General features: G+C 35.2%; 1 protein-coding gene across 2 annotated transcripts in view; it reads left to right on the top strand.

Annotated features, from left to right (window-relative positions):
- raptor (regulatory associated protein of MTOR complex 1) overlaps positions 1-16631 on the top strand; it is a 512095-nt gene that overhangs the window by 427928 nt on the left and 67536 nt on the right. For both annotated transcript variants that reach the window (XM_090406523.1, XM_090406522.1), the window contains exon 24: positions 7689-7813. In XM_090406523.1, the coding sequence (XP_090262649.1) occupies positions 7689-7813 (125 nt within the window). The remainder of the gene's footprint in view (positions 1-7688; positions 7814-16631) is intronic.

The following is a 16631-nucleotide window of genomic DNA, read 5'->3' as shown; positions in this document are numbered from 1 at the left end:
GTAAAACATTTCAGCTACTTAGGCACAATTTTTAGCGAAGATGGTAAATTAAATATAGAAATAGACAACAGAATCAGCAAAGCTGGTATGGTGGGAAGTCAATTGAATAAATTCATATGGAATAAGAGAGAAATTAGTCGGAACACTAAATTAGCTGTATACAAGACAGTGTTCAAACCAGTTTTAACTTATGGATCTGAGAGCTGGGTCAGAAGTAAAACACTTGACCAAAGACTAGAGACCGCAGATATGAGAGTCCTGAGAAAGATTAGAGGCCTGAACAGATGGCATCAATGGCAATATCATATTAAAAATGAGGATATTAGGAAAGAACTTGACATTGTCAACATCCAGGAATGTGTTAGCAGAGCTAATCTCAGGTGGTATGGTCACTTAAATAGAATGGGAGAGGAAAGATTAGCAAAACAAGTGTTCTCTGCCAGGTTGGCAGGAAAATGACCCAGAGGAAGACCAAGATATAGGTGGATTGATACGGTACAAAGTGCCTTAGATGATAGAAATATAAGATCTGATAATGTTGGAGTCTTGACAAGTAACAGACTGATTTGGAGGAAAATTGTAGATAGGAAGTTAGTAATGATGTAATTTTTTCATGTAGTACTGTCATATCCTGTACACCCCTTGAGGGTACATGGCAGGAATTTGATGATGATGATGAAACAAAGATATACAAAACAAAGAGAAACAATTGTATAAAGATTCATAATTATAAATGATGATTATTTTCACATCAGTTTCATCTTTCTCTCAAAGTTTTTTTTAAAAAAAATTTAAACATTTATCTTACATCTAACAAAACTTTTAATGCTTATTCCTAGTTCTTAAATAATAACGTGATTCTTGCTGATCATTATTTATAATCTCTGAATGGGTAATAGTTTCAGAATCATCTGATGCTAGAGATAATCTGTAATTTACATCTTCCAAGTCATTATACTTTTCAAATATTTCACTTAAAGTAATTGAATTATGTCCTAAATTTACAGAATCATCACTATCAGAATCAAATTCTACAGGTCTCTGAGATTCTTTATCTTCACTAAATAAATTAGAGGTATTTTCACATTCCTCTGGTTTATTTAATTCTAAGTTAACTAATGTATGATACTCTTCCACTATTTTGTCCATGTTAGAGTCATCACCCTTATGTAGTACATTATCTGAATTATGCACCCTGGGGCTTCTGGAATTTCTTGCATTAGGTTTTATTTTACCCTAATTTAATTTTCTCCCTTGCTGTTTATTTGAATTACGAGGTTGGAAAGTATTTCCTTTTCTACTATCTGATTGTGAATGAGATGCACAATTAGTATCAGGAAAACAACCCTCATCTTTCAAATTTTTTTTCATATTGTCTCCTAATATATAAGAGTGGTCGGAAAAGTTCTCGTCCTAACAATGAAAAAACTAATTTATAATTTCAAAATTCTTTTTATTTTTCAACGTAATCTCCCTTAAGATTAATACATTTATTCCAGCGATGCTCCAGCTCCATAATCATATCCCTGTTGTAGTGGTTCCTAGTAAGACCTGAAAAATGCTCCTCTACAGCTGCAATCACCTCTTGATTCAAAAAAAAAAAAAAAAAAAAAAAAAGCTCTGACCAGTGAGGAAGAGTTTTAGTTTTGGGAGGAGATAGAAGTCAGAGGGAGCCAAATCTGAGGAATAGGGTGGATGTTCCAACAATTTATAGTGCAGATTCCTTAATTTTCCCATTGCCAAAACACCTTTGTAGGCAAGTGCATTGTCCTGATGAAAGATGATTTTTTTTTCTTCTGCAAACTGGGTCTTTTCTCACAAATTTTTTCATCTAGTCTGGTTAAAAGAACAAAATAATATTCCCTGGTTATTGTTTTTCCCTTTTCAGGATAATTAATAAACAAAATCTCTTTAGCATCCCAATACACTGATTACACTGATGCCATGACGCTTCTTGCTGATGGAACCAACTTTGTCTTCTTTGGTGTTGAACACAACTTGCTTCTGTCCACTATACTGCTGTTTGGATTCTGGTGTGTAATGGTAAATCCATGTCTCATCCATAGTAATAAATCGACACACAAAATCAGTTTTATTCTTGTTAAAATGTTCCAACCACTGTTCTGAGATTTTCACGCGAATGTGTTTTTGATCTGCTATGAGCAAGAGTGGCACTCATCTTGCGCAAAGCTTTTTCATTTGCAATTCTCCATGCAAAATACATCCTACACGTTCTTTTGAAATGCCTATAGTCTCAGCAATTTCATGCACTTTGACTCACCAGTCAGCCTGTACAGTATCATGCACTTGATCAGTGATTTCTGGTGTTGTTACACTTTTTGGATACCCTTCACGGGATCATCTTCAAGGCTGGTATGGCCACGTTTAAACTCGGCAGCCCATTTCTTAATTGTCGAAAATGAAGGAGAAGAGTGTCCATAAATTTTTATGAAATTTGAATGAATTTCTTTTGCCGTTAAACCTTCTTTTACAAAGAATTTTATAACCGCACGATACTCAATTTTATCCATTTCAAGGGATACAGACAACACTTTTGCTTCAGACAGCTGTATAAAACAAAGTACTTGAATAACTTGAATAGAATGACTTGCAATTTCACATGGAAGTTTATAACAGATGTACTAACTTAGGAGGGAAAAAAAATTCTTTCCAATAGTGTTGCCATCTATGGTTGAGCTGAGAAATTTTCAGACCACCCTTTATATATACCCATACCACTGTAATGTTGTTTTTCTTTGATTCTTGTTATTATTGAAATATAGTGATATAGTTCTTCTCTGATCTGAATGGTTTTCATTTCACTTCATGATGTTCTGTTTATTTTCCTCAAACACTTGTTTTCAAAGCCTGCCAATCTTAGTTCTTCCTTCACTTTGATGATCTGAGTATCTACACTGTAAAGAACTGAGGGAATACCATTGAGCTATGTATTTTGATAAATTCTTTGGAAAGATGTGTATTTTTCCATATATATTTAAGTTTGGTCATATCAGATAAACCTAGATTTATTCTGTGTTTAATAGTTTCTTCATAATTTAGCCTGTCATCAATATGCCTAAGTAATTGAGAATTTTTTTAGCATGTTCCAGTTTATTTCTTTCTACTTCTAAGCATAGTTATTTCCATTAAAGTTTGGTAGCTGTGTGGCCATATAAAGAAAACATCATCAGCATATCTAACCAAACCCTGGGTGTTAAAATAAAGTAACAGTGAAGTAGATTACTTCATTAATAGAAGTAAATTAATTTAAAAGCTTTTTTGCTAAGATAAGTTGATGATATTTTCGTTATTTGGCCACATGGCTGCCAAACTTTAAACACCTTCTCAGCCACCTGAACAAACAACATGAGCATATTTATTTAGTGTTGAAATTGAAAATCAGAACTCACTTCCTTTCCTGAATACACTGGTCACACATCTTCCTTCAGGCAGTCTATCCATGTCTACCACAAGCCTACACATACCAGCCAATATATACATGCTAACTCTTATCATTACCCTTGACATAAATTTCGAATCATATAGAATTCTGCACCATTATAATCATATTGCTACTTTTAAAACACCTTTAAAATTGAAAAACATATTCAACTCCTCTAAGGATCCTCTTCCATTATTGGCCCATCCTAGAGTATACCATATCCATTGCACCTGTAACTGATCTTAGATTGGTGAAACTAGATGTACAATTCCTATCCATAAAAAAGCACACAAATGACACGTTAAATTTAACAATTTTGGTGACGCAGGCATCTCAGATCACACCCTTAACACCCTACATCAAATTGATTGGAAAAGTATTTATAAGTGTTTTTCACTTAGTTATGCTATAAATTAAAGATGCCAAGAAGTTATATTCTTGGTTTCATCCTTTATCCAAGTGTAGGCAAACAAAGTTTGCGTATGAAGTCACTTCATGACTGGACTACTTGTATGTAGAGGCTAATGACTTCACATCAATTGCCTAAGTATCCCATAATGCAATGCATATATCCTTATGAAGATGTATAATGTTATGCATTATGGGAAGAACCGTTAACCAGACTGGCTTTAACCTTTATTGAGGTCTCATCATTGGGAGCCAGACCCAGAATCGATACCAAAGTTGAAGTAATGCGTAAGTCATATTTCCATATACAATTAGCCGGAAGGTGTTACACCTTATTACTAAAATATTCTGGATTAGAGAAAGATGTTGAAAGTTTTTAGTTGGTTATACTATAAATTAAGGATGCTAAAAAAACTACTTGTGTTTTTTAGATTAAAAAAAAAATTAGTATTTGCTTATATTTGGATAAAGGATGAAACCAAGAATATAATTTCTTGCCATCTTTAATTTATAGTATAACCAAGTGAAAACACCTTTCAACATCTATCTCTAATCCAGAGTATTTTAATAATAAGGTGTGACATTTTTTTGGTTACTTGTATATGGAAATATGACTTCTGCATTACTTTAACCTGGTATCACTTCTTGGTCTGACTCCTGCTTATGAGACTTCAATAAAGGTTGAAACAACTCTTGGTAGTGGCCCTTCCCATAATGCATTGTATTATTCGATACTAAGGCAATTGATATGTAGCCATTAGCCTCTGTATACAAGTAGTCCAGTCATGAAGTGACTTCACACACAAACTTTGTTTGCTTACACTTGGATAAAGGATGAAAGCAAGAATATAATTCCTTGGTATGAACACAAATTTAAAGAAGCCTGTGAAATTTTGATCAAACATCCTAATCTTAACAATAATGGTGGCATAAAAATCCCAAGAATTTGGAGATGGCACACATTCAGCCCTCTTAAGTTCAAGTTTTCCAGCAAACCCTTACTTTAGGACTATAAGCAATAGTTTCCCCATCCATAATGTTTTGTTTTAAGTTATATGAGTAATTACATGAGAGCATGTTGCTCTCTAGCTTAATATATCTCTAATGAATTGTAACCAAATAGATAATAATAACAAGACTCTAGCTTTGATGTAGTAAGGTTTTTCCCGACCAGAGGTCAGGCCAGTAGTTTTAATCGTTGACCAAATTAATATAACTTTACCATATCATATGGATTGTAATGTAACTGTTTATTTATATATATATATGTGTGTATATGTGTGTGTATCCCAGATGATGACTGTAATGTGGAGGTTGAAATGGTTAGTGATTATTTTGGTTTTTATTAAACGGAAGTTTAATAAAAACCAAACTATCACATGGTAGTTGTTTCCGTAATTTTTAATAATGGATAAGATTATTAATTAAATTAATGAATGATAAAAAATTTATCAACATTGGTCAACACATCAAAACTTTTTTTGCAAATAAAATGAACTGATTTGAATTGTATTTTGAAGTGTTGATTCAAAATCTGCAATAAAAAAAATCATATCATGTGAGGGATTTTTTTGATGGATGTATTCTTTCCAAATTTTTTTGAATTGGTTTATCATGAATGATAAAGGTTAAAACTTTTGCACAAGAAAAAAGTAAATTACTTTAAGTTAAATTTCAACCTTAATGAATTATTCTAATATAAGATTTCATTTCCCAATAATTGATTAAGAATGGGATGGATTATACTATAATATGTAAGGTGAAGAAATCAATCAATCTTTATTTTTGAATTTAACTTCTGATGTATTGCCATGCTGGTGAAATGTAAATAGTGTAGCTTATTGAAAGCCCTTTTTATTTTAAAGGTATGTGTTAATCTTCTGGCACCCAAAGAATATATGAACAACAGCCCAGCCTATAATATAGAATGTTATCAATATATAGATTGTTAAAGAAGTGGTTATAGTCTATGGGAGGGGGGTGGGGTGAAAATTGTGGTTTTTCAAGGAATTTGTGTATTAACATTTTTAAGATTTTTCACTAAAGAAAAATTTAGAAAAAAAAGGCATTTATTGAAGAATTATGTTTACATTAGAAAACGCTTTAGCTCCTTTAGCTTCTACAAACAGATAGAGGGGACAGCCATGGGTTCACCACTTTCCCCATCCTTGGCCAATTTCTTTATGGAGACATTTGAAGAGAAAGCCTTAAACTCCGCCCCACAAAAACCCACTATTTGGCTTCGTTATGTGGATGATGTGTTTGCTATTTGGCCACATGGCTCAGATACACTCCACTCCTTCCTAACACACTTAAAACTAACATCCCAGAGTCCAGTTCACCTTAGAAAAAGAGGAAAACAACACCCTCCCCTTCCTAGACACTTTAATCACCCGCCAGCTTGATGGATCTTTGGTTTTCTCTGTTTACAGAAAACCCACCCAACTGGCAGATACATTCACCAGCAATTCCCCCCCCCCTCACAACAATATGGGGTGATAAAAACACTATATAACAGGGCAAAATTAATCTGCTCAGATGACAAGGCCCTGACTATGGAACTAAACCACATCCTCAACACTTTCTTAGCCAATGGCTACAACCCCAAAAAAATCCAAAAAATACTAAAACCTGTAAACCACAACCCCCCTCCCCCCTCCACAATAAAGACTACACCAAGTCTATCACTATCCCCTACATCCAGGGCACCTCTGAAAAAATAACTAATATCCTCAAAAAATATGACCTTACTTCCTGTTACAGACCATATAAAAAGTTGGCATCCCTTATCCGCTCTACCAAAGACCAACCACTTCCCCTAGACCTACCTGGTGTTTACCAGGTCCCTTGCAGCTGCAAATTGTCCTACTTTGGCCAAACAGGCAGAACAACAAATATCAGGATTTCAGAACACCAAGACTACATCCGGTTTCACCAGTACAGCCACTCTGGACTGGCAGACCATGCCTTAGATACCCACCATAAAATTCGTTGGAAGAAGACAAAAATAATCCATCGCAGCAAGTTTAAATACGAAAGACTATTCAAAGAATCTTCAGCAGCTCTAAAAAACGTTCCTAACCTCAACAAATTTGGGTGCATGAAACTGCCCCAAATTTGGGAGACTTTCATTTTGAGAACTTCAGCCCAACTGCCAAGACTACCAAATTAGCCCGCAAGAGGGCACCATTAGGACTTTAGGAACAAAATTAGTTCTTATTTTCTTCCTCATTTGCTTTGTTAGTTCCTTAGTGCACATACCATATCTTTATGTTCCCGAAGATGGCAACGTGACATTGCCGAAATATAGAAGTGATTCATTAAAGTTATCTTTAATTTATTTACTTTATATGCATTGTCAATTCCGTAAATTAATTACCAGTTATGTCTAACCAACGTATAAGTCTTACTACTAGAATAAGTCTTACTACTAGAAGCTTTAGCTCCTATTTACTGTTTTAATTTGGTGTGGTAATTGCTATTTTTTTCATTTTGTAAATTATGGAGACTGCTATATATTTGCTTGCTAGTTTGAAAATATTATTGTAATAAACTGTATTGTGCTAATTTTGTGTTCCTTTGCCCGATCAACCTCAGTAAACTCTTATTTACATTAATAACTGCTGAAATATTAAAATAGTTATTCATTAGTTGAATAAAATTATATCATTACATATTATTCCAATGGTTTCTTAATGTTTCAATAATTCCATTATCATATATATAGTCATCTGATATAAGAATATGTTAATGTTATTAAATAATTGTTGCATTACTTGACTGGTAACTTTAATGTGTTTGTATGCACTTAATGTATAAATAGTGTATTTCATTTTAGTATTTGGGATTTAGAACGGAGTTTATTACTCGGCTGCCATAGTATAGGAAATTCTCCACTCTCCCGGATTACTGCTGTGGATTTTATTAATGCTCATGATATTACACTTCTAATTCTTGGATCTGGTGAGTGCTTAGTAAAAAAAATTATTATATTACTATATAATGCAATTTTGCACAGTGCAAAACTATGAAAAAATAATGAAATATATATTTTTATCTTCTTTTTCTTCTTCTGCATCTTGTCCCACTTAAGTAGGGTTGCTGTGTGTAGTGAGTCCCCCTCCACAACCTCCTGTCTTGGGCTGTAACCACCACATCCAAATTCTTCATCCTCAAGTCCTCCTCCACCATCTCCCTCCATCTCTTCTTTGGCTGCCCACGCTTCCCCCCCCCCTCCCTGCACATCTGTCTCAACCTTGCCTCCTGAATCTTTGCTCCTAAGTTCTTAACTTTCACTGTTCCCCTTACATTGCCATTTCTCAGACGATCCTTTCTGGTCACACCCCACATCCACCTAAGCTTTCTCATCTTTGCTACCTCCATCCTGCTGATGTTATTTTTCCTCAGGGCCACAGTTTCCATAGCATACACCATAGCTGGTTTGACTACTGTCCTGTAGATTTTGCCTTTTAGATTAATCGGCACCCTCTTATTGCATAGCACTCCAGCCATCTCTCTCTCTCCCTCGACCCTGCTTGTATCCTGCATCCCACTTCCTTCTCAGCCTCACCATCCTCTTTCATTGTTAAACCTAAGTATCTAAAGTCACTTACCTTCCTGATTATTGCATAGCACTCCAGCCATCTCTCTCTCTCTCTCCCTCGACCCTGCTTGTATCCTGCATCCCACTTCCTTCTCAGCCTCACCATCCTCTTTCATTGTTAAACCTAAGTATCTAAAGTCACTGACCTTCCTGATGACATTTCCTTCCAGATGTCTCCTGGTCGCCATCCACTTTGCAACACATATACTTTGTCTTACTTCTGTTCAGTCTTATATCTCTCTCTTCCAGTACTTTCCTCCAACTTTCCAGTTTAGCTGCCACTTCTTCTTGATTCTGCACACAGCATGATGTCATCTTCATACAACACCATCTTCGTCACCACCTCCATCATAATATTAAACAGGAACTCATTTAATGCTGACCCTTGATGCAAGCCAACCATCACTGGAAAACTTTTTGTCTCTTCCAGGCAGGTGCGAACTCTTTTCTTCACATTTTTGTACATCTCCTGCACCAGCCTGACATATTTCTTTGGATATGTTTATCCAAAGATAGCATCTGTTGTCGATCGACCAGGCATGAAGCCAAATTGCTCCTTTGCAATCTCCACCTCCTTCCTCAGTCTTCCATCAAGAACCCTTTCTAGGATTTTCATTATGTGGGACATCAACTTTATTCCTCTGTAATTCTTACAGTCTTGTGCATCCCCTTTACTCTTGTAGATGGGGACAAGAGTACTTTCTCTCCATTCCTTCGGTATATTTTCCTTTTGACAAACTTTTATTAACAGGTCCCACAGCAGGTCAATTCCCTCTTCCTCCAGTGCCTTCCATGCCTCCACTGGGATCCTTTCAGGCCCACCGATTTTTTATTCTTCATCCTCTTTATGGCTCCTTCACTTCCGCTCTACTAATGTTCTTCACCATCCCCTCATAAGGTTCCCCATCTTCTCTGTGAGTCCTTGCATTTTCTTCATTCAAAAGACCTTCAAAGTATATTCTCCATCTGTTTCTTATATCCACATCCCTCCTTAATACCCTATGAAATATATATTTTTACATATTAGTTATATGTGGAAGTTATGTATATCATTATAGAACTGTATGTATGCATTAAAGATGAAAGCAGAGAACTGGAATAAAGATAGATGGATAAAGGAGAATGGGAAGAAAACAGATTTAATGCTGTTCATGTTAACCAGCTTAAAATCTATGGATACCAGATTAGTTGAACAACATCCAGGAAACTATTTGTACTATGATTTATGTGACAAAGTAAAGTGTGTAAATATTTTCTGTTGGAAATATGGTTACAAGATGTTTTTGCACTCCATCCCAAATGTAAGAGCAGAGTTCTAAAGTAGACAGTTACATGAAAGTCAGCACTTTTCAAAAGTGAATAGTCTTGAGTTTTTGTGATTGTGCCTGGAAAAGCTGGATGCAAATTTGACTCATCCATTCATCAAGTGGGCAACATCTTAATTGTCATGCTCTGGATTCAAATCTCACTATAGCCTATTTTGGAACAAGCAATTCATATAAAATAGTAACAGAAAAATTAGGAAAGAGATAAAACTGAAGAGCATATTTAACCAGAAGTTAAATATGTACTTCAGTTTTATCTGCATATCTAAATACCTTATGTCATCCTTTAACTTACCTCTTAAAATTGGAAAACATTGTGTGGCAGGTGACTTCTGGTCAAATGTGCTCTTCAATTTTATCTCTTGAACTATATATTTAATATCATCATCATCAAATTCCTAGCATGTACCCTCAAGGGGTGTACAGGATATGACAGTACTACATGAAAAAATTACATCATTACTAACTTCCTATCTACAATTTTCCTCCAGATCAGTCTGTTACTTGTCAAGACTCCAACATTATCAGATCTTATATTTCTATCGTCTAAGGCACTTTGTACCGTATCAATCCACCTATATCTTGGTCTTCCTCTAGGTCGTTTTCCTGCCAACCTGGCAGAGAATACTTGTTTTGCTAATCTTTCCTCTCCCATTCTATTTAAGTGACCATACCACCTGAGATTAGCTCTGCTAACACATTCCTGGATGTTGACAATGTCAAGTTCTTTCCTAATATCCTCATTTTTAATATGATATTGCCATTGATGCCACCTGTTCACGCCTCTAATCTTTCTCAGGACTCTCATATCTGCGGTCTCTAGTCTTTGGTCAAGTGTTTTACTTCTGACCCAGCTCTCAGATCCATAAGTTAAAACTGGCTTGAACACTGTCTTGTATACAGCTAATTTAGAGTTCCGACTAATTTCTCTCTTATTCCATATGAATTTATTCAATTGACTTCCCACCATACCAGCCTTGCTGATTCTGTTGTCTATTTCTATATTTAATTTACCATCTTCGCTAAAAATTGTGCCTAAGTAGCTGAAATGTTTTACTTGTTCCACAGGTTCTCCATTCACAACACAGTTGACATTTTCAATAATTCTGCCTATTTTCATTGTCTTTGTCTTTTTATTGCTGACCTTCATACCATATCTATTACAACAGCTATTCAATTTAGTCAGAGAATCTTGCAGACTTGTAGCGGATCATCCACATAAAGCAAAGAGCTGACATTAACATCTCCAATTTTGATATCAGGTTTAATACCACTTTCCTTCATAATGTGATCCATATAGATAATGGATAACAGAGGGGATAATGTACATCCTTGTCTCACACCAGATTTAACATTAAACCATCTTCCTGTACTTCCTTTAATTCTAACTGCTGACTTAGAACTCAAATAAAGACTAAGTATTGCTTGATATAATGCCTCATTGACACCATATGACTGCAGCGTATTGAATAGCTTCTCTCTTGGCACCTTGTCATATGCCTTTTCCAAATCGACAAAACTTAAATACAGATCTTTGTTATATTCCCATGCTTTCTCGACTATTTGTCGTAAAGTGAAGATCTGATCCTGGACAGCCTCTATTTGGCCTGAATCCAGCTTGTTCTTCACCAAGCTTTTCTTCCACAATTCTTCTCAACCGTTTCTCAAGTATACTTGCATAGATCTTGCCAGGAACACTCAGTAGGGAAATACCTCTGTAATTCTCACATTCAGTTTTATTTCCCTTTTTATATATGGGTATTTAATATTATATTTGACTTATCCCTTAAAACTGAAAAAAATTACCAAGTAGTCATGGAAAGATGTGCTGCAATGTCAAAAGAATACATTAGCAGATAGCCCATGATTTTAGCATCCACTAACTTTGAAGGTTTTGAATTTTCTAAATCCATCATTGCTAAAAATTTATAAGGTCAAGACTGTGGAACAGGAATAGGCTTCTGTCATCAGCAAAGCAGATGATAACACACTCTATTCCTATTCCCCCACATCTTTTTCAAGCATATATTATATTAGCGGGGTTATGCTACAAGAAACTGAAGGGGCAAGGGATCTTGGTGTATTGGTGGATAAGAATTTAAAGTTCAGGATCACATAGCATAAGTTGCAAATACAACTCTGAGAATAATTTCTATGCTGAAGCAAACCTTGACATGTAAGTATAAGGAAGTAATTTTGCCTCTTTATAAGGCTTTGATAAGACCACACTTGGATTACTGTGCTCAGATTTGGTCTCCCGAGTTCCAAGGGGATAAAGAAGTTGTGGAAAGGGTGCAGAGAAGAGTTACAAAGATTATATCTGGATTATGGGATTTAGATTATGATGACAGATTACGAGTATGTGGATTACAGACTCTGGTTAACAAGAGAAAGAGGGGGTGATATGATAGAGGTCTATAAACTTTTGAATAGGTGGTATAGCATTTCAAATGATGAAATTTTTCGTTATATGGAAGGCGGGGAGAGAAAACATGGGGATATCCATGGAAGTTAAGGTTGTTCTCAGTCAAGAAAGGGGTAAGAGCTAGGTTTTTCTCTCAGAGAGCAGTGAGTGAGTGGAATAATTTGCCCTTAGGGATAGTGAGTGCATCTAGTGTAAATGAATTTAAAGGAAGGTATGAAAGCTGGGTTGGGTAATTTACAGCCTCCCTCGATGAGTCCTTGACTCCCTGGAGGTCCCAGGTATTTTTACTATTATTATAGTAAAAATATTACTATAATAATAGTAATATTTTTGCACAGCATATAAAAACTGAGAACCTTTATATGAGCTGCTTTGATCCTGTGAAGATTTTGCAGGGCATGCAAAACAGTGTCAGATATCCTTTTTTCTTTTCAGCCGTTTTCTATCCACTGCTGGACGAAGGCCTCCTCCAGTTTCCTTCTACCTTTCTCTGTCCAATATATGACCTATTTTTTTGTGAATCCGTTACTCCCACCCATAGAAGGTTGTTAATATGTAGTACATTAGTACCATGATTGGGCTGAGGATTTTTTTGTTCTGTTTTTATTAATTTTATGTTTTTTGTACTTTGTTTATTTTTTACATAATCCAGAAACTGTTCTCGAGATCAAACATGAAACTTGTTCAAGCTACTGCCCAACTATATTAAGTGGAACAGTGATCTCACTGGTGAAATGGTTTATATTGGAGATGATGAACTTCATCTCCCATCTAAACTCAATTACAAACATCCATGGCCAGATCTGAACTCACAGCCTGTGAGCAGGGGTTAGATATGCTAACCACTCAGCATACCAGGGTAGTGAGTACCTCAAATCTCATCATTAAATTCCTGATATATACAGGATATATTAAGTGGAACAATGATCTCACTGGTGAAATGGTTTAGATGGGAGATGATGAAATTCATCTCCCATCTAAACTCAATTACAAACATCCACTAAGATGGTATGATGTGAAAAGTTACATCATTACTAAACTTCCATCAGTTTTCCTCCAAATTAATCTTTTTTGACTTCTAAGGCACTTCTTGTCATCTAAATCTTCATATTCCTCTGGAGATCTTTTTCTTCCTATCCTGGCAAATAACACATGTTTTTTAAACTTTCCTATTCCCTTCTGTGATCATACCACCTGAGATGAGTTCTGCTCACATATTCCTGAATGCTAACAATGCCATGTTCTTTAATAATTTCCTCATTTTTGATATGATATTGCCATTGTCATATCTGTGGTCCCCAATGTTTGTTTCAAGCGTTTGTTTCTACCCTGCTCTCAAATCCATATGGTTTGAAAATTGGTTTGAACACTGTCTTATATATGAGGGTGGTCTGAAAAGTTCTCGACGTAACAATGAAAAAACTGATTTATAATTTCAAAATTATTTTTATTTTTCAACATAATCTCTCTTAAGACTAATACATTTATTCCAGTAAGGCTTCACTGTCATTATCCCGTCCCTGATAATGGCATTTTCTATCCACTTTTCTATCAACTGTGGTTCTCAATAATAAGATTCTGAAAAATACCCCTCTACAGTGCAATCGCCTCTTGATTTGAAGAAAAACACTGACTGGTGAGGAAAAGTTTTAGTTTTGGGAAGAGATAGGATTCAGTGGGAGCCAAATCGTGGGAATAGAGTGGATGTTCCAACAATACATACTGCAGATCCCTTAATTTTCCCATTGCCAAAACACCTTTGTGGGCAGGTGCATTGTCCTGATGAAAGATGATTTTTTTTCTTCCTGCTGATGGAACCAACTTTGATTGCTGTTTGGATTCTGTTGTGTAGTGGTGAATCCAAGTCTCATCCATAGTAATAAATCGATGCACAAAATCAGTTTAATTCTTGTTAAAACAATCCAAGCACTGTTCAGAGATTTTCATACGAGTGCATTTTTGATCTGCTGTGAGCAAGTGCAGCAACCATCATGTGCAAAGCTTTTTCCTTTGCAATTCTTCATGCAAAATGCAAAATATATCCTGCACGTTCTTTTGAAAGCCTACAGTCTCAGCAATTTAACGCACTTTGACTTGCCAGTCATCCAATACAATATCGTGCACTTAATCATCTTCAAGGCTAGTACAGTCATGTTTAAACTTGGCAGCCCATTTCTTAATTGTCAAAAACGAAGGAGAAGAGTGCCCATAAACTTTTATGAACTTCAAATGAATTTCTTTTGCCGTTAAACCTTCTTTTACAAATAATTTTATAACTGCATGATACTCAATTTTATCCATTTCAAGGGATACAGACAACACTTTTGCTTCAGACAGCTGTATAAAACAATCTACTTGATAGAATGACTTGCAATTTCACATGGATGCTTATGATAGATGTATCAGTTTAGGGAAAAAAAAAAAATCTTGCCGATAATGTTGCCACCTATGGTTGAGGCCGAGAACTTTTCAGACCACCCACGTACATCTAGTTTAGTCTTTTGACTGATTTCTCTCTTATTCCATATGGATTATTCATTTGACTTCCTACCATGCCAGTTTTGCTAATTGTGTTCTCTATTTTCAAATTTAATTTGCCACATTGGCCGAGTGGGTAGTTTATCTGCTCTCCAGCCAAAATGCTGTGTGTTTGAATCCTGTCATGGATGTTTGTGATTGTTTGTGAAAATATTGGTTGTGGTGGACAGTAGGTTGCATTGGTATAGATGATGCAGTTCGCTGTAGTTAGTGGTTTCAGTGGTGGAGACAGAGTTGTAGAATTGGTGCCCTCTCTCAATGAGTCTTTGCATTCCTTGGAGGTGTCAAGTAATAATAATAATAATAATCTTCACTAAAATTCTAAATAGCTGAATTGTTTTACTTCTTCTATAGGTACTCTCTTCAGGAGGGAGTTGTTTTCTGTGTTTCTACATATTTTCATTGTCTTTGTTTTATATCCTATTTTTTATATCCAGATTTATTAAGGTCGGTTAAAATGGACTAGCAAAGAAAAAAAAATTGAATTTTACAAAATTTTACAAGCAAATTTGAAGAAATTTGCTTGTGAATTTATCTCTATTTTTGGGTCAACGTATCTTTGCGAACAAACTTTTTCCCAAATGAAATATATCAAGTCAAAATACAAGGCAAATTTATCTGATGAACATTTGAAATCACTACTTGTAATTAGCACTTCAAAATTTGAACCTGAGTTTAACAAGATTTTAAAAACACAAACACAGTTACATCATTCACATTAATCGTTTTATTATAATTTGTGTTAAAAATATGAGAATTTGCTGATAGTGTTCATTGTCATTAATATATGATAATTTAATCTCGCATACTCTGTAATCAGTTTTTATCTGGTTTCAATAAAACTTATATATCTAGTTCTAGAGTTTTTTTTTTACTATGGCCCGCTGAACAGTGCTAAAGTACCCAATGTGGCCTTCATGGTGAAAAGTTTGGAGACCACTGCTCTAGAAGTCTTGGTGATATAATAGGTGTTTCCTGTAACCATAACAACATATTTAAATCTCTCTCATACATCGTTGTCATCTAATTTCCTGTATGATATCTGAAATCGCAAATGTGAATGCATGCTTGGTATTTACTTCATATTAAAGGAAGTAATAAGTGGTGTACGATTTTACTTTTATTTTGGCAACTGTTTATACTATATAACTCCAACCGGCGAAAGTAATCTGTGAATTTCGCATGCTGTATTCAGCGTCACTCAGGCGGTAATTTGTCCTTTTTTGAATAGAGACAAGCATGATCACTTCCAATTTCAAATCCTCTGTACACTTTGGTGTCCTGCACAAGGGAGAAAACATCTCTCCATGTTAATTTGTGCGCATTTTTATTTGGAACATGGTGTTAGTAATAACCAGTCCATGTCCTGAGCAGAAATCCAATAAATATTTGCCATTAATTGTTTCTAGAGTTTTTTTTTAATACAGCCCACTGAACACTGCTGACGTACCCAACGTGGCCCTCACGGCGAAAAGTTTGGAGACCACTGATCCACATCACTAGGACCTTTTCCATCTTCACTCTTGTAATGTCTTTCGTATATGATAATGACTTGCCATCTAATTTTGTTCCATAAAGAACAGATTTCCTAATAGCATCTTCATTTTTATTAATCATTCTCGTGGTAGCTTCATTCAATCCAAAATATTTCCCCAAGGGTGTTGAACCTTCTCCAGCTGCTAAATGATCTAAAATTTGGATGTTAGTTTCTAAAGAAATAGCTTTTCTATTCTTCTTCTGTCTAACTGAATTATCTGACAACCTGATTAATGGGGTAATGTTACTGAAAATAATCAATAATTAATTTTACTCATTTGATATTACGCATACAAAACTTCAAAATTTAATGCATACCTGTATAACTATTGCATGAACAAAACACAAAATGTG

The sequence above is a fragment of the Typopeltis vanoorti genome, chromosome 16 (assembly GCF_054136105.1).
Source record: "Typopeltis vanoorti isolate ZY-2024b chromosome 16, IOZ_Tvanoo_1.0, whole genome shotgun sequence".
In the NCBI taxonomy this organism is placed as follows: Eukaryota; Metazoa; Arthropoda; class Arachnida; order Uropygi; family Thelyphonidae; genus Typopeltis; species Typopeltis vanoorti.
This window is presented reverse-complemented; position numbering and strand designations above follow the sequence as displayed.